The 20188-nt window shown below is 33.7% G+C and overlaps 1 protein-coding gene across 11 annotated transcripts in view; it reads left to right on the top strand.

Moving 5' to 3' along the window:
- The window catches only part of LOC120769768, a 46768-nt gene that overhangs the window by 24726 nt on the left and 1854 nt on the right, over nucleotides 1–20188 (top strand). For 5 of the 11 annotated variants that reach the window (XM_040096938.1, XM_040096943.1, XM_040096941.1 and 2 more), the window contains 5 exons: nucleotides 9440–9579; nucleotides 9641–9716; nucleotides 13257–17118; nucleotides 17190–17413; nucleotides 17789–19877. In XM_040096938.1, the coding sequence (XP_039952872.1) occupies nucleotides 9440–9579; nucleotides 9641–9716; nucleotides 13257–17118; nucleotides 17190–17413; nucleotides 17789–19877 (6391 nt within the window). Of the gene's footprint in view, nucleotides 1–4761; nucleotides 4974–5537; nucleotides 5556–5700; nucleotides 5722–5745; nucleotides 5765–5897; nucleotides 5917–9439; nucleotides 9580–9640; nucleotides 9717–13256; nucleotides 17119–17189; nucleotides 17414–17788; nucleotides 19878–20188 lie in introns of those variants that run through there. The other 6 variants (XM_040096950.1, XM_040096942.1, XM_040096949.1 and 3 more) reach the window with 6 other exon arrangements.

The following is a 20188-nucleotide window of genomic DNA, read 5'->3' as shown; positions in this document are numbered from 1 at the left end:
GGCTCCCGACAAAGTGAGAGCGGTAGCGATAGCATAGCAATAATTTTAGAAATTTTGCTGCTACGGAGTAGTAAATGAGAACCCTGCATGCCTATTACATATTAGTGCATACGTGCCTCATATATGTATGTACATAAGTTGCATATAAATGCATATATTTTTATGTGTTTATTTATGTATGTTTTGTATTGCCTCTGCCTTATCTAATTTATGTGGACTGTATAACTTATTACAATAGCTAGAATATTTCTTATCTTATTTAACATTTGTAAAGAATATAAAAATATCTAAATACATATAAGTATATTAATACATTCCGCCTTTTTGAAGCAATGAACATGTTCAATTTTGAACATTCTCCCGCTATACCTTTGATGTGACGTTTCTTTTTTTGCGCTTTAGTATTATCCTCTGCACTGCTTTCGTTTTTCGGTAATTGTTGTATGTGTTTTATTGGTAGACATCCCATCCGTTTCTTCTTCTTGGCCTTTGGATTCAATACTACATCCTCCGCTGTCATTAATTGTCATGTCTTCATTTGGCGCTTCATCAGGCGGGTCAAGATCCATTGTTGCATCTGTAACAAGACAACCATCCTCCCTACTTCCTCCGAAGAGATGACTCTCCCGGGAATAAAACGTCTCTCAAAGTCATCTCTTCCCGTAGATGATAAAATCCCTTGTTTAAAGTCATTATCCAAAAATTTAGCTGCTTCTACATTGATTTTATTTTCGTTCATTAGGGAGGTGTTTGCTTTAACCTCCTCTTTAGTTTTTTTCTTTTCTGCCAGGATGCATGGTTTTTGATCGCATTTAGTTGTTGACTTATTATCAGCTACCATTGGGTCGTGCTCTTCCGTTGTGTCTTCAACGCAATGCTTCTCAAAACGTATATCTTCTACGCGCAGCTTGCGTTCTTTCAATATGTCTTCAACGCAATGCTTTTCAAAAAGTATATCTTCTAATATGTGGTTTTCGAAACGTATATCTTCTACACGTAGTTTACCTTCCTTCGATATGTCGTCAACGTAATAATTCTCAAAATTATCGTTAAACTGTTTGCACGCGTTATCATATCTGCGTGCCAGTAATTCCCAAGCAGTGTTGTAATTTGTACCTGATCCCGTTATCAGCTGACTAACCATTAGTCTAGTATCTCCTTGAAGACAAGATTTTAAATAGCTCATCCTTTTGGAGTCACTAATGTCCTTATTATTATCGACATACTCCTCGAAGAGCTCTTTAAATGGTTGCCATTCTCGGAATTCGCCTGAGAATTTTTGTAATTCTATTTTTGTTAATTCCAATTTCTCAACTGTTTTTTTTTGTTTTTTTAATACTCGCAAAGTGTCGGTGACTTCAAAAGATAGATCATCTATTTCGAAATTATTACACGACTTGTATTTCATTGTCAATTCGTCGATATTTTTCTCCATGTAGCTCCAATAGTGCTTCAGACGTTCTTCGTATCTTTCAATTTCAGTTTCGTCTCTATTATTTAGATTTATTTTTGCCACTGCAATGAAAAATCGAATTTTTTCTGCTCTTTTTTCAATTGTCTGCTCTATGAGGTCTATCATTTTATCAGTTGGGCTTATTGCCCTTGCTCTTATCTCAATCTCTTTCGATGCGAGTTCCATTTTGAGCTTCTCGATTTGCTTTCTATAATCTTCGTCTCTTCTCTCTTTATAATCCAGACTTATTTTTTCAAATCTAATATCTTAACGCAGTTTCTTCTCAAATGTTTTATCTTCTACGCGTAGATCGCCTTTCTTTTGTAACATGACCGCAGTGTTCGATATTTTTAACTATTTTTTTTTTAAATAAACTGTTTTTATTCTTAAAAAAAAAGTCGTTGGAGGTAATTGTTTTGGACGCCTGGTTGACCTTGCCGTGCCTCGATTCACAGCCGCTGAATATTTTTTTAAACAGTATTTACACAGCGTTTAGTTTCGTACTACAAGGGCTTATGTGATCATATAAATATGCGGGAATATGGACAATTTCCTTATTCATTTGCCTGTGTAAGTAACAGGGCTTTTATATTGCCTATATACATACATATGTATATAATAGGATTTTTACATATATTGCCTATATTTTATTCATACAGGTCTTACAATTTTGGCTCGAGCTACTTATCCGGCTCGAAGGACCAAATGTTTGATTTGTATGATCAAACATTAAAATAAATAAGATTCTTTAGATTCTTTTAGAATATTTCTTATCTTATTTAACATTTGTAAAGAATATAAAAATGTCTAAATATAAGTATATTAATACATTCCGCCTTTTTGAAGCAATGAGCATATTCAATTTTGAACAAAGCTTATTTTTAATAAATTGTGGACAATCATATTGAGTTTAGCTCTTAGCTTATTTATATTTAACTGATTTAATCTTGGTGTTTTAGTTAGAAATATTCGCATCTTTTCTTATCTATCTTATATCATCTTTCAGCCCTTAATTTGAAAAATGAGTTTTTTATTTGTTACTCTATTTTGTAAATAACATTTTTTTTAATTTTTAATCCAAGTACCTAATTTTTTATTTTATGATGTTAGGATTAATCCCAAATTTAAAAAGATTTAATCCCGAAATCAGAATTAAAAATTTTAAATCTTGAATTTTGAATCACAAAATTAGAATTAAAAATTTAATTATTGTTTTTAAAGATTAAAAAACTATCATACACAGCATATATGCAGTTAATCACAAATTGAAACTTCGTGTTTCTGTACTTTTAAATAATTTTCAATATACTTTTCAATTGGGTTAATAAAATAAATAGTTTATACTTCAATAACTCATAAACTTGAAAAATATATAATTTTTCCTTATAAACCTAACAAAACCCAAAAATAATCAGACTTCTTAGCTCACAAAAGTATTTTGCTTTTGAGTAGTAGTCATATGGGAACGTAAGTAAAAATTATTTAGTATGTACTTCGTATGAAATCCATTATTTTTACAGACAGCTGTCAAACGTCTTGGCATTGATTATGTCAACTTTCAGCAAAATTTGGGGCGTATATTGTCCTATTCCTCTTTTAAACCCGTTTTGAGCACACTTTTGATGAAGCTTGGTAATGGGTCCAAAGATTTTCAATTGGATTAATGTCAGGGATTTATGTTTTGGGTCATTGTCGTGTTGAAATAAAAACTCATTTTTTGACATGCCATTTTTTTCAGCACTGGAATATAAATTTTCCTTGAGAATAGATAAATAAAGCAGATTCCCGACTCCCTGAGCTGACACGGAAGCATGGCGTGTTTAAAAGTTGCTTTGACGTTTTTGATATTTAATTATTCAGTTGGTTTCCGCCAGACCAAACGACGACGATCCTTTCTAAAAATTTTATATTTGCGTTCGTCACTAAATATTACAGTTTTCCAAAAAGTCAAAACCTTTAATTTTATAGGTATTAGCGAACGATAATCTCTTTTCTTTATTTATAACCGATATAAGTGATTTTTTTCTGCAGCACGGCTGTGTATATTGTTATTTCTAAGCGCTCTGCACACTTTGGTGCGAAACGCTGCTCTAAATATGGATTTTCACGATTTTCCTGTAATATTTTACGCGTTTACCTTACTGTCAGTAAATTTGGTCGTCAAAACCACCTTCTTTGCACTTTTTTACCGCACTTTCTATAGTTTGGCGATATCGACTAAACATATCACTAATATATTTTGTGGATTTACTTTCATTGTGAAGTGGTAAAACAATTTTTTTCTCAGCAGGAGTTAATTCTTTACTTTTAATCATTTTTAATGTGCACAAAACCAAGATCACAATCGAAATAAGTGCAGGTGAAACTAAATTCCATTCTAATATGCACTATCTATAATATCCAAAAATAGAAAACCAAACAAAATCCGCACCAACTAGCAGAATTGAAAACGAAAACAAAATACTTTTTGAGCACGAAATTTCGCCGAAACGTGCAATGTATGTACATAGATGTGTGTACAATAAATTAAAAATACAATTACACACTCGCGCTTTTGGTTTCTCACGAAGCGGTCCCTGCTAGTTATATATACATATGCACATAAACATCTATGTAAATATGTAGGTATATGAAGGTCAGTACAAGGATTTCTCGTAAATATTCACTTATGTCCGCATATATGGTACATACATATATACTTAAATACTTATGTATGTACATTCAAAAGAACTCAAGATGTGTTAAAATCATAAATGCGAGGCGAAATATGTTTGCTCATCAAATTTTCTTTACACCAAATAGGTCATAACAAATCGTTTATGAAACATGACACTCACTGTTTGTTTGTGGAGGCATACCACTACACGTAGAGTGAATACGCAACAGTATGCAGTATGCGCTTATGAACAAAAAGTTCTTATTAATTTTACAATTACTTTGGACAATTAGTAATAAAGTTCTCAACGCTCTTTAATAATGTACATAAACAAAAATGTTTAATTGACTTCGTACTTCCGTTAATATTTTCATCAAATTATGTACATATGTACATACTTATGTATGTACTTAATTGAATTTTATGTATTTTTTGTCCCTTTAACTTCATCTTAAGAATCATTCTTACTGTTACTGTTTGTTGTTGTGGAGATAATGTGCGCTTGACAATATTGTCTACACATGTCCAAATAATTCCTTTGGAAGGCATTAGGTACATAAATAAATACATACATATAAGCATAACCACTTTGTTATTACACTCAGTATTGTGTTAAGTGTTCAGTGGTTACGTCGTCAATCGGACATCTCCGGAATATAATTTGTTTTTGCTACCATGTACTTATACTTATGTATACATATGTATTTATGCAGGGCATAATTTATAATACGCGTTCATATTTTAATATCACACCTTGATTCGCCTAAAGACAGTACATCGAGAAATATTGAAAAACGTAAATAAAGTTTTAACGGACATCAACAAAAGAACATGTTTGAACATGCATGGCCGGATAGTGCATTGGTAACTTAAACAACAAACCACATTTAATATCAAAACCAAAACAAAGAAAAAATAAAATAAAATACACATATGTACATCCAAACATGTACATACATACATATACATACATATGAATAAAAATACATCTGTACGTATTAGTTTGTTTCTTAACTGCTAGTAGCTGCTGGCTAGAGAAGTTACTCTCACAAAGAGCGAAATAACGAAAAAGTAATGAAATTAACAAGGAAATATTTAAATGTGGCTTTTCACAATCACTTCAATCAACACTTGAAATTTAATCAATAGAGTTCGTATTCGAATATAGTTCGAAACTATTAAAATAAACAAAATCAAAGCAAATTCGTTGTAGAAATTTCACCAGCAGAAACTGGCAGCTCTTTGCTCTTTACTCTCTCAACTTGTGCTCTCTTCTGCTAGTTTCTGTTTTTCAGGCTGAAAATTTGCTAGCTAGTGATAGTTAGCAGTTAAGAAACAAAGTTTATGCATGTATTTGGAATGTTACTATGTTTATATAAAGTGAGGTGTTCTTCAAAATAAATATCAGTATTGACGGGAATTCTCAATGGAATAATTCTTTAATATGTATATGAAAAAATTATAATTATTGATATGTAAGCAAAACAGTTTAATAAATAAAAGTGACCACTGCAACCGCAAATTTTATCTCAACTACATATGCACATATGTACTTGTGTAAAATGATTCGGAAAATAAAGAAATAAAAAGAAAAAATGTAGGGAAGTAAAAAGTAAATCAATGCATGTACATGGAATTATGACATCAGTTAAACGGTTATAAAGTAAAAAAAATGTATCTATACTTAATATTATAAAGAGAAAAATTTTGTTTGTTTGAATTGAATAGGCTCCGAAACACTTGACGGATTTGAAAAATTCTTTCACCGTTGGGCAGCTACACCACCTCCGGCGAAAATTTTCAAAAAGTTAGTTACTAAAAATAATGTAACTCAAAGTGTACAAAAAGCTACTTAAAAACACCTTACATCGCGTGCGCTGCGAATACTTTGATTATAGAATAAAATAATGTGCTAAAACTTTGCAGAACATATAAATATCTACAATACTCATATCTACATTGCTACAGCATACTCTGTGCTCAAAAAATAAGGTGACATTGTATTTATTTTGAAAATTCGTCCAAATCAATTTAATCCCCTTCAAAATAATCCCCTCCCGATGCAATGAACTTATGCCAACGGATTTTCCAATCTTCGAAGCACTGGTTGTAGTCACTTTCCGGGATGGCCTTCAGTTCCGCTGCTTGAATCTCCTCTATCGTATAAAAACGGTGTCCCCGGAGCGGTCTTTTGAGCTTGGTGAACAGCCAGAAGTCGCACGGCGCACAGTGGCATTTCGGCGGAAAAAATAGGATTTTTCCACTTTGAAAATTTCAAAACTTTAATGATTTTGTTTTGTAAAGAAATATTTGGATAAGAAAAATTCAACAAGGTTTTTTATAAAAAGTGAAATTTTATAGTTAAAAAAACTAACAAAAGTCGACGGAAAGTTATTCAATAAAATCAGATTAAAATTATTGTCCAAATAAAGATTTTTTTGTGTGTAAGTGTATAGCTATGGCTTTTCTTTTATTTTTTAGTGAAAATATAGCATAGTACAAACAAGTTTATAAAAAAAAAATTATTGAAATTGGCAAAGTAAGCTAATTTTTATAATTTTTCAAAAATTATACTAAAAAATATCAACTTTTCATTTTTTGATGGAAAAAAACTTTATGTGCTTTGCCTTGCTTGGCCCTCTTACTATAAAAAAATGAAAGTTCCGAGTCTGTACTTTCAATTAAAAAAAAAAAAAACAACCGCCAATTACCGTCCCTTTTAGTAACATCGATTTTAATTAACAGACTTCTTATAACTTCGGATCCTTACATAAGAAGCTTAAGGCGTCATTTGAACAAAATTTCCTTAGAACTAGATCCCATTGTTAAAGATATGGTGCTTGCATAATATTACAAATAAAAACTAACACAATTTTTCGCCTGTTACATATTCAATTAAAACATTGCATATTATATTGGATTTTTATCGAGGTAAAGGTATAAATAACGTCACTTTGCGTTTAAGTTTAATTTTTTTTCATCAGGAGAACTCAATTAAGAAGTGTCCCGAATTTCAAGTCCCTAGGTTCAAAAATAAAAATTTTGGCAATTGCAGTTATATGGGAGGTGGGTGTGGCAGTGGGCGGTTTTCCAAGATTTTTTCAAAATTTCTTAATTTAGTCCAGGGAAGTGTTTCTGCAAAGTTTCATTGTTGTACGACCACTCCTTCTATTTTTTTCCAAGAAATGTATGGAGCGGTGCCACTGTGCGGCGCCAGATCAGGTGAATACGGTGGTTGCGGAACGATATGGGTTGAGTTTTTGGCGAAATGATTACGAATTACGAGGGCAGTATGGGATGGTGCATTATCGTGGTGTAAAAACCAAGAATTGTCTTTCCACAATTTTGGCCTTTTTAGGCGGATAGCGTTACGCAAACGACGCATAACGTTCAAATAATATTCTTTGTTGACTGTTTGACCGGTTGGAAGGAATTCATAATGCACAACACCACGATAATGGAAGAAAACAGTCAACATGACCTTGATTTTTGAGCGACTTTGGCGCGATTTTTTTGGTCTCGGCTCTCTTTTGGCACGATATTCACTCGATTGATCGGTTGTTTCGGGGTCGTAAGCATAGATCCAAGTCTCATCGCCAGATATAATGCGTTTCATGACACCCTGGTAGTCGGAAAGCATCGTTTCACACACTTCAACGCGACGCATTTTTTTCAAAAAATTCAATGTTTTCGGTACCAGTCGAGATTTGACGCGCTTGAGGCCCGAAACATCCTCCAAAATGGTATTGGCTGAGCCTTTCGATATGCCAACTTCATCAGCAAAGTCTCTAATTGTTAATCGACGGTTTTTCAACACCAAACCTTTGATTTGTTGAACGTGAGCTTCGTCGGTTGAGGTTGATGGTCGCCCTGGACGCTCTTCGTCTTCGACACGTTCACGGCCGGCTTGGAACTCACTATACCACTTGTAAACATTTTTTTTAGACATAGCCTTATCACCAAAGGCTTTTTTGCCTATCCGCAGCAGAAAATTGATTCCGTAAACAAAATTTAATGCAAATTCTTTGCTCAACAAATTTCGACATCGCAAAAAATGAAAAACTCACTTTTAGCAGCTCACAAAACGACACGTATCTCAAACACTAATGAATATTTTGTCACTGACAGTACTACCAACCTAAAAAAAAAAAATAATTCTTCGATGCGCGCAGCCCTTATTTTTTGGGCACAGTAAAAATGTCCAACTGTTAAAACTATGTCAAAATAAGAAATATTAAAAAAAATAATAATAAAAGCCTGTCTCTGTAAAAGGTCTTTATTTGTATCTTGGTATTAATCCTTATGAAAATAAATTACTTCATATTCAAGGCTGATTCAATTCATATGAATTATTCAATTCGCACATTACATTCGAAAGATATCACGAATTTAAAAATGTAAATACAGTAAAAGTCAACATTGTGGACAGTCCTCATGGCCGGACATCTCCCATAACTGGACAAATTTCATGAGCACAATGTTTTCATTATTATTTTCATAAAAACTCAATTCCTATAACCGGACATGAACACTATTTTGGCAATATTGCGTTCAAATTATCTCTGATAAACGGACAAGATTTCATAAAATCTGTCACGTAAAATGTGTACAATTTATGGTTCCCTCTTTTTTAAATTCTTATTAATTTTTTGGTGTTTTAAGACAGTTTTTTAAGAACAATTCGTAAAGTGATCACAGCAAAAAAATCTTTTGCGCTGGTGCCGTCTGGTTCGCGGTGGCTCTACGCAAACTAATGGGGTAATTGTCATTTATTCACTCCTGGCTGACATAGACTCGCATGTATTAGTCAATAGAAATGTATGTAATACTGAGTTGCAGCTTTTGACTCTAAGCACTCGTTTTTCCCCGCTCTCATATATGGACAGCTCCCTTAGCCGGACAAAAACACTGCGACAGTGGGTCTCGGGTTATGAAGAATTTTACTGTATTAGAAAGGAGTCGCGTGGTCGCTGCTATGCGCTCGGCTAGGCTGAAATATAATATGCGATGTAGGCGTCAATGTAAAGAATAAATTGCAACGCATACCAGAGAATCGAATATCGGTGTTCGCAGCGGCTTGCTGAACAAAATTAGAGAACCTCTCAAGTACCCAACCATCAGTACAGAGTATTTGCAGCGGATCGAAGAGTAAAATATTAGAAATATACAAGTACACAAATAATCGGGTTCTGAGCGTTGCGCGTCGCAACCGCGTGTCAGAGATTTGAGTATCAAGCATTCGCAACTTGTAAATTAATTAATTATCTTAACTATAATAGAAATCTTATACATACATATGTATATAAATATATTTTTATTTTTTATTTTAGAATAAGATGGAGAAAGCAGTCGACGAAAAATTAGACAGTCTGACAAAGTATGCGCCATTTATAAATTATTTGCTGGAATTAGATAATGATAAATACAAAAAATTTAAAGATATACAACATTGGATTATATCTAGAAAGAGGTAAGTAAAGATAGTCTGTTATTATTTTCCTTTTCATAAAATTAAATTCAATTTTTAATAGGTATCCGATGAATGTGCTACAAAAGATTGAGCAGTCGATCATAACGCAGTACAGAAATTTGTTTTTTGATGATGGGGTAAGTTTTAATGTACAATTAAAAAAAAAATCATTCGAATTAAGATTTATTCTATGTTGTATGCAATAGTAGATAATTTTGATGTATGAATTAATGCAAAACCAAGGATAAAGGTTTTATAAATGTTCAGCATTTAGATTAATGAGCTAGTCAATCCAATTCGAGCGAGTTAAGGAACATGTTGCTTTTTGCATTCACACCTAAAAAATAACCTAAATAGTTATATATTTATGTACATAAAAAATCGTTTTATTACCATATATCGTAGTTATCAAAATTATTCGCTTACTCCGAAAAAGTAATATAAATTTCAAAAACAATATAGATAATCAGTCAAGATGTTAGTAAATAATATCCAAACGTTAAAAGATTAACTTATATCCAAAACCTACAAGCTCAAAATATCACTTTTACTTTCTTGGATCATTGAAATAAAAACGTCACTTAACATGCTGATAGTAAATAATAACAAACAGCATTAAGGGGCTATACCAGTGTGGAACTTTCAAAACATTTTTTTTTGCTTTTTCGATAGTTTATATATTCAAAAATATCCTGTAAAATCGGCGAGGTCGTATCTTCAATAGTTTTTGAATGGCAGCGTTCTAAATAGCGACCGCTCAGAGGTGCAAACATATATAAGTGAAACTTTAAACGCGTTTTTCTCGAAACGACATTTTCAAATTGCTGACATTATAACTCAACGAGAAATTGACCGATCGACTTCAAATTTAAACTGGATATAGTTGAATACATTTACTATACAATAGACTACGATCTTTTTGATTGGTTGAAAATTGTCAATTTGGCATTAAAAAAAAAACATTTTTTTCGTAAAAAAAAAAACGATTTTTTTTTTCAAAATTACGCCATTTTCTTAATTTGTGATATTTTTCAAAGATCGTAGTTCATTGTATAGAAAATATATTTAAGTTTAATAAACATTTTGAATTTTTTTGATTCAGCTACTCATTCGACCGGAATCATGCCAGCAGTTTAAATACTTTTTTTTCGGCACTTCCGCAGACAGCACATAACTCCGTTATTTTTCAATATTTTTGTAAAAAAAAAGTTTTTTCATATAGCTAAAAATATACTTTATTACGTCCATAGAACGTCGAAACATTCAATCTAGTACTTTCTTTAAAAAAATTCACGAAAATCGCCTAATTTTTCATGCGTCACACTGGTATAGCCCCTTAATCCACAATTTAAAACTCCACTATAAACATATTATACGACAAATCAGTACAAAAATTCACGGAAATAACGCGCTACTCCAATCTTAAGAGAATAGAGACTTCTATAAAGCTTATGGATATGGACAATACATTTCACCCATACTACAAACATTGATGGCCTTACATGTTACAGCCATAAACAACAAATCACTGATTTTATTCCCAAGCTTATATTAATACATTTTACCCAATCTATAAACATGAATAGACTCTAGAAATATGCAAAAAATTAACTTTTTTTTTTAATTTCACACTAGCTGTGCACATTAATTCTACGATACAGTAATTTCCAATTAAATATTTAAAAGTAATGAAAACAAATTATTTTTTATCCACTCAAATTTAGATGAATTAGTAGAAAGTTCGTAGAGTTCGAACTATTTAAGGCTGTGTGCTAAACTGTAACATTTTTCTTTGTGTTGAGTTGAGGCGAAAAAATTTCCTATTGTATAAACAAATTTTACATTTTGCTTTGTCAAATGGAAAGGAAAAATTTGATAGTTGAAGTTCAAAACAAACCCAATTGCGTCTTTTCCATGCTGGCGTTGTTATTTAAATTATTAAATATATGTATTGGTAAAATGAATTGAAAAAAATAATGTTCTTGCTAAAAACTATAGAATATAGGCTACTAAGACTCTACTTCGCTACACATACATAAGTGCATACATACTTATATCCTCATATATACATAAATAAATATACACTAAGATCTTGTGTCAACTTCAAAAATATTATTATACCCTGAACAGGGTATATTAAGTTTGCCACGAAGTTTGAAACACCCAGAAGGAAGCGTCGGAGACCCTATAAAGTATATATGTACATATATAAATGATCAGTATGTTGAGCTGAGTCGATTTAGCCATGTCCGTCTGTCTGTATATATACGAACTAGTCCCTCAGTTTTTAAGATATCGTTTCGAAATTTTGCAAACATCATTTTCTCTTCAAGAAGCTGCTCATTTGTCGGAACTGCCGATATTGGGCCACTACAACATATAACTGCCATACAAACTGAACAATCGGAATCAAGTTCTTGTATGGAAAACTTTCACATTTCACAATGTATCTTCACAAAACTTGACGCAGTTTATTTTCTAAGATAATAATGTGATATTAGAAGAAATTTTTCAGATCGGCTTACTAAAGCATATAGCTGCCATACAAACTGAACGATCGGAATCAAGTTTTTGTATGGAAAACTTTCACATTTGACAATGTATCTTCACAGAAGTTGGCACAGGTTATTTTCTAAGATAATAATGTAATATACGAAGAAATTGTTCAGATCGGCTTACTATAGTATATAGGCTGCCATACAAACTGAACGATCGGAATCAAGTTCTTGTATGGAAAACTTTTGCATTTGAAAAGATATATTCACGAAATTTATCAAAGATTTTTTCTAAGGCAACAATGTTATACGAGTATCAGAAAAATTGTTCAGATCGTTTAACTATAGCATATAGCTGCCATACAAACTGAATGATGCGAATCAAATGCTTGCATGGGAAACTTCCTCATTTGACGATATATCCTCACGAAATTTGGTATGAGTTATTGTTCATAGAAACAATGTAATATGGGAAGAAATTGTTGAGATCGGCTTACTATAGCATATAGGTGCCATACAAACTGAACGATCGGAATCAAGGGCTTGTATGGAAAACTTTCGCATTAGACGTGGTACCTTCATCTTTTCTTGAATTTTCCTTAATCCTTTCATCTTAATTTAATTTTGCTAAATAATATAAAATACTCGGCTAAATAATATAAATTCAAAAGATGTCAAGCACTTACATTATTTAGAGTATCATTTCTGCATTGAATGAAATAAATTATAACATAAGCAAGTGAATAATTATGTATGTATTTTATAACATACTTATTACGTATGCAGTGGTCCACCCAGCTCCCAAGGGTGACATTCGGGTCCATCACAAAAATATCAAAATTTCGCTTTTCATTTGTTTGGCACACAGCCTAAGAAATAAAACTATGAATACTAATTGTTGTATGACTGAGAAAACAAGGCATTTAGCATTTTTTGTAAACACCAGTAACAGGGTGTAAGAAAGTTATATAAAGTTATTTTGTAGAGATAATAGTATAAAAGAAAAAAGCATATGCTATCAATATTCTAAATTTATGAAATTATTTGAGCATACCTTAAATGTGATATCCAAATTAATATTGGTGCTTTAATGGTTTTGTAATATCTTCCATGCTCTCAAATATTTAATTATATTTTATTTTAAATTATATGTAACACCTATTCTATGATTCTACTTCACAGAAAGTGCCCAAACATATTATGGATATTTTTAATACACATGCGCACGTTAAATGCTTTAGTGTAAATTTGTGCTCCGATGACGAAGATAACGCTGAAAATTCATCTGATATTGAAGAAGATGACGATGATGTTATTATCGTGTCCACATCACTAAACACACAAGATAACGTGCAGCCGCCAACAGAAAACCCAAATCAATTTTTCAAAAGCAATGATGAAGAGACATTTTCAACTAAACAATGTAGTAAAAACATAGAACAGGAAGTGTCTTCCAAGCGCGCTTTAGGTCCTGAACCAAATCAATGCGTTAAAAGCAATGAGGAAGAGACATCATCATCTACGCAATGTAGTAAAACCAAAGAACAGGAAGTGTTTTCCAAGGTCGTTTTAGAACCTTGTATAATTGACGAACCAATATGCTTAGATTCGGATGACGATGAAGTATTAATGAATACAGTTCCAAACGAAGGTGAATTATGTGTCGAGGAGGAGCAACTTTTTAAGCGGAGGGGAGATTTTATAGATAAAGTTGAAGAAAGTACAGAAAACAAAAGTGAAGCAATTATTCAAACGAAAGTGAATCATTCAAATGAATTGAGCAAAGTGTGGGGTAAACCAATCGAAGTTGTGCAATTACACCAAATGCAGAAGACAGAATTAAATTTGGAGAACACGAAAATAAATACAGATAGGTGGAAACATATCTCTGAGGTTTTAACAAAGGAAACTGGAGTTGATGTCCAGCAATTGCTAAAAAGTATAAATTTGACTTCGTCACAAACAGAAAAAAATAAAAATAAGTCGCCGAATGAGGATTTTTTTAGTTCACCAAATTGCACAAATAAATCACCGTATGAGGACTTTAATAGTTCACCCCAATATACAAATACAGGTGTACCTCTGACTCCTTATCCCGTAGTGAATGCCAACGTGATACAACCAAATATATACAGTATGCAAACTCCTATATTGCCACCACAAACACCGCTTAGATTAAATTTGAAAGACCCGCGAATCGTTAAATTATTAGAAAAAAGTAATACTTTACAAATGATTTCAATGGGCATGCCTGTAAGAAACGTAACTACAACAACGGAATTACCGAAATTTGAGCCAAAAACATATGGTGATTATAAACGGCAAAAAGCGGAGAGAGCTAAAAAAGCTGAGGAATTGAGGAGAAGAGAAGAAGCGAATAAAGCTGAGGATTTGAAGAGAATAGAGGAAGCAAAGAGTGCTGAAGAGTTAAGAAAAATAGAGGAAGCGAAAAGATCGGAGGAATTAAGAAGAATAGAGGAAGCGAAAAGATCAGAGGAATTAAGAAAAATAGAGGAAGCGAAAAGATTGGAGGAATTAAGAAGAATAGAGGAAGGGAAAAGATCAGAGGAATTAAGAAGAATCGAAGAAACGAAAAAAGCTGAGGAACTGAAGAGAATAGAGAAAGCGAAAAGAGCAGAGAAATTAAAGGGACTAGAGAAAGCCAAAAGAGCAGAGGAATTAAAGAGAATAGAGAAAGCGAAAAGAGTGGAGGAATTAAACAGAATAGAAGAAGCGAAGAAAGCTGAGGAACTGAAGAGAATAGAGGAAGCGAAAAGAGCAGAGGAATTAAGAGGAATCGAAGAAACGAAAAAAACTGAGGAACTGAACAGAATAGAAGAAGCCAAAAGAGCAGAGGAATTGAAAAGAATGGATGAAACGAACAGGGACACTGAAATGTCAAGTGTAAATAATCAATTGGATTCATTTGGTGAGCAACAAACTGATTTAAGAAGTATAATTTTGAATACTATTCTACCATATAGTGACAAAATACTACATGTCCTTAAGAAAGACAACGATTTGCAAGATCTAACCGATAAAATAGCAGCATTGGGCAATTCCAAAAAAGGATCAGATATAAAAACTGACACTAACACAACCGCAGTAAGTCATCAAATATCATCTTTTGCTGTTGCTGCAGTTAATACGAGCAACCAAAATACCGAAAGTGCAAATAACGTTCAAAATGATGTAGAGGAGCAGACAAAATGCGAGCTTTACTCTAAGTACACACAAAAGAGCAATAAGCGTCGGCAAAAAGAGAATAAATCAAAACTTGCTTACAAAAGAATACGAAGTATTTCAACTTCTTCGTCTTCTTCGTCAACAACATCGGAATCGTCGTCCATGACATCGACAACAACATCGCCTTCAACCAGCTCTACAACAACTGCTAATAGTAAGAGAGCAAAAGAGAATCAACCATTGGTTTATGAGCCAATTATAAAATTAAGAAGACTTTCAGCGGAAACCATTTCAAAATACACAAAAACGCCGGCCAGCGCGTCAAGAACTATAAACATACGTTTAGTAGAAGACGTTAGAAGGACGATGAAAACTGTGCATCATTTGGTCAAGGAGAAACCGATCAAACTAAATGTTAAATATAAAAACATCGATATACATATGACCAATACTAATACGAAATTTTGTATGTTGTGTAAATCAAAACCATCAGATTTAACAAATCACTACAAAAGGGTACACAAAATCGAATCTTATGTGGCACGTCTCAGCAGATCGGCCTTACAATATTTGGAAAATAACATTTCATTTGCACAAAAATTAGCACAAAGTACATCACAGAGTGTGAAAAAGTATAAAATTAAATGCGCTTTTTGTCAGGATGAAATCGCAGATAAGTTTATAAATTTTTACAAGCATTTCTCCATACACACCGGCGAATATGCTTTTCAATGTGATGTTTGCAAGTTGGAAAAACCCTACGAATTTGACATACAATCGCATAAATGCCATTCGAAGTCTTGTCGCAATGCCGCTATTCGAACACTCTACCAATATCCCCCAAACGTGCTGGTCATATATTTATATTGTTGTAAAATATGCAATTTCGTACAATTAAATGAAGCAAATACATTTAAACATTTGCGTGATCACCACGATAAACGGCAAGATGATTCGAGTTGCATAACTAAATATATACTGACAGCTATAAATGATGAGGAGACTTGCGAAAAATCCGCTGAATTAGATACAAACTATGATTTACTAATGAAGGATGATGATGTTGAAGATATACAGGTGAAAAATGAGGCCATACTAGAAGATATTACTGAAAAAGAGCAGGTAGAGTCAAATCAAGTGCCTGGTAAGCAGCAAGACTTCAAAGCCACGATTAGCAGCGGCTTAGGAATGGTTGAACTTCCGTATACAAAATACTACAAATACTCCTCTGTACTAAATAAAAATCCAACTTCGGTGCAACAAAATGACGAAAGACCTATAGTTTTGTCATCAGTGGAAAATGTTGTAAATTCAAGTGCTGCGTCGTGTTTAGAGTACATAAAAACGGAATACTCGGACATATTACCGTTACAAAAAGAAAATTATAGTTGTAAGAAACTATTGCAAAGTTCTAGTAAGATTTCTTATCGCCAATATCCAAATGGAGTTTCTTATTTCGGCTTATACAAATGCATGGCCACGGATTGTCTATTCTCGACGGATGCTAAAGAGGAAATATTACAACATCTGCAGGAACATTTGAGCAGTGAATGCCCACCGGAAGACTGTCTACTATGCGGTTACTGTCAATTAGATGCAGAAATTTGCTCAACACCCGAAGAGCTGATTGCACATATACAACAAAAGCATCAGCAATCGCAGTTCCAATGTTCAGTTTGTTGCTATCGCGCTATTTCACCAAGTCATGTTTCAGAGCACTTTAAACATGCACACTCAGAACAAGAGTTGCAGTTTGTATACAACTGTGCGTTGGATATCAATTTAGACACTAGTGCCCCAGCAAATATTGCTGAATTGCTGGAAGAAAATGTGGAACCGCTCGTATGTCCGCTTAAAGGTAAACTGCAATATAAAATAAATGTATGCATAGTACATTACATTGTAATTTTTACTTGTTTTATCCTATAGATTGCGTACAAAGTTTCCAGAGCGTGGGTTGGATGAAAAATCATCTCATGCATGCGCACTCTTTAACAATCAAAAGTGAAAGTATTACAGCACTGGAAAAATATGCGTGTATATTTTGTACAATGAATTTTTTTGATTTGGAGAAGGTCAAGAATCATTTGGCTAGGAATCATCCCGACCAGCAACCTTACGTTTGCGAAAGAGTTTTACTTCCAGAAAAAGAGGTAACATTGTCTTTATGCTTTAATTTATAGTTCTTGGCAATTTAGTTTGTCGTGGTTATAACCATTAATACTCAAAACAACAAACAAAAATAACACGATCTTAAACTTGATTTTGTGTATACGGATTTTTGCCCCTCAGACAATTTTACTTCATATATGTTTGTCGGTATGTGAATCAAATTATATGAGAATGTTTCTAATAGACTCACCTTGTTTGGTATCACTCAATCCACACCTTTCCCGCCTCATAAAGCGAAAGTATTGACTTTTGACAGCTCTGTTTAAATTTCTATAAAAGATGGGTGTATTTTCAAATTTCCTGACCTATATTCTTCACATGTTTTTTAAGTTTCCTCTAAAACTCTTCTTTTTTAGGAGGATTTATTGCAAAATTTAACCATAACATTTGTGTCGCTGCCAACAATACCAGCTGAAAATATCAGGCATGTAAAGGTGAAACAAGAATTCGGTTTTAACTCAACAAATGACAGATCCGTGTTAACGAGAACAGATAAAGCGAGCAATACAACCGACGCGGCTACAGAAAATCAGACTGAGTGTGACACCAAGCCAAATTTAGAGCAATTAGTGCGAACAGCTGAAGAGAGCGTCAAACTGAGTTTGCTCAAATTGATAAAAAATACTGGCATTTCCCCCGATTTACTCTATCATTGCCCACAACTTACATGCGGCGGATTTTTCTCATCCTACGACTTGTGGTATAGGCATATGAGCCTACGGCATTGTTGTCTTTTAAGTATTTGCCCACATTGTACCAATGATAAGAATACCGAGTTGCCATTGCTTGATTTCAAAGAGCACTTCGAACTACACTGTTGTCATCTAAATGGCTGTTTCCATTGCGGGGAAACATTTTCTAATGAGCAGGCAACCAGAGATCACATAACCCTTGCACACACAAACATAAATACAGACTCTGCGACGATACAAACAGCAAAGGTGGCACTCTATTTCAATCAATCATTTAATATATTATTGAAATCGGAGCAAGAGAAGGATAGGTACACCCTTTTGTTGGAGCTGCAAGAAGTGATACAAAATCGTTGTAAATATGCAGAAAAGTTGTACTACGAGTCTTTAAAAACACAGTGGATTGTGCCGGTGACTGCGACGTGGTTGGAAAACTTTCCAAGTTTCAAAACTAATGACCGGATCAAACGGAAGTGCTTTTGTCGAAATTGTCCCTTCCAAACGTATGATAATGAATTATTTTATACACATTTAAGAAAAACTCATCAGGTTAATGATAATAAATTTGTGTGTGCGAAATGTGATTTTCATGTAGCGTGCAAAAACTGGGACCCCATTATAGATCATATAAAAATGCATGTTCTGAATATACACATATGTTCGGTATGCTCATTTTATCATCATGATCGACAAGCAATACGTGCACATTTGTCGCAAGAGCATCGCTTTAGAGATGTGCCGATTGTGACGCTAATACGTTCGTCGTTGAATACTCAAATTTCATTAGCCATTGTATTTGCACAGCAAAGAAAAACATTTTCCACCATAAACAGCTGTTTTTGTTGTGATAAAAGCAATAGTTCGTGGAATGCATTAGCTACACATTTGAGGAAAACTCATCATTTGACGTTGCAATATTTTTGTGAAATCTGCGACGAGTCACTTAAGCTCACAGAATGTGATGTGCATTTTAGCAACTGTCATCCAACAGCAGTGTTAAGGATTCGGTGTCACATTGCAACTAACACTCAAATATCTATGGATAGCGTGATGCCATTCAAACTCACAATCGAATCAAATGCCAATGATGCACTCGGAGTAGCAATTAAAGAAGAACCCTGTGATATTGATATGGATAGTGATATTGAACTAATTAATGACGATGATATTGTCATCGCTAATGATATGCAAATGTGCGAAACTCAGAAAAATCCGACAGTTATAAGATGTGTGAGTGTTGCGAATCTACAAAGTCAGCACACAAATAACGGTAATTTTGAAACGCTTGCATTGCCACAGCGACCACTTCCAGGTGCCGACCCTAAATCGATAAGATGTGTGAGTGTTGCGAATCTACAAAGTCAGCACACAAATAACGGTAATTTCAAAACGCATGCATTGCCACAGCCACCACTGCCAGTTGCCGACCCTAAATCGATAAGATGTGTGAGTGTTGCGAACCTACAAAGTCAACACACAAATAACGGTAGTTTTGAAATGCTTACATTGCCACAACCACCACTTCCAGTTCCAGTATCAATACCACAGTTACAGCCACAGCCAATACAACAACTGCAATTGCAATCACGACTCATTCCACAGTTCGGGGCTCAAACGAGGCATATCAACCCGACGAACGTTACAAATACAAACACGCCATTGTTTACACCGCCATTAGCAAAACATAGCAAAAATCCGAATTTCGCTGGTGACTACAATAACAGGCCTGTTGAAATTTTTGTAAATGGTACAGGTAAGAAACTTATCTAATTTAATAGAATATGTAGAAATTAAGCCGGAATTCAAAGACAAATTATTATATTTATAAATATGTAATGTGCTCACTACAATTGAGTGCAAAGAAATTTGAAGGTATGAAGACATTTGAGACCATATTACTCTTGATCTTCACACACCGAGTGCACAAGCACAGCACCACCACAGTACTTAAATATAAACGCCCAGATTGTTCGTGAAAACCACTCTCGTCAAAAACCAATCAGTCAATTTGAGCTTTCAGAAGAACGTTCCCTCTAGGCTTAAGGAGTTGAGCCATGAACTATT

Source organism: Bactrocera tryoni, chromosome 2, assembly GCF_016617805.1.
Source record: "Bactrocera tryoni isolate S06 chromosome 2, CSIRO_BtryS06_freeze2, whole genome shotgun sequence".
NCBI classification, from domain to species: Eukaryota; Metazoa; Arthropoda; class Insecta; order Diptera; family Tephritidae; genus Bactrocera; species Bactrocera tryoni.
The sequence above is the reverse complement of the archived record's forward strand: the minus strand, read 5'-3'. Positions and strand labels throughout refer to the sequence as shown.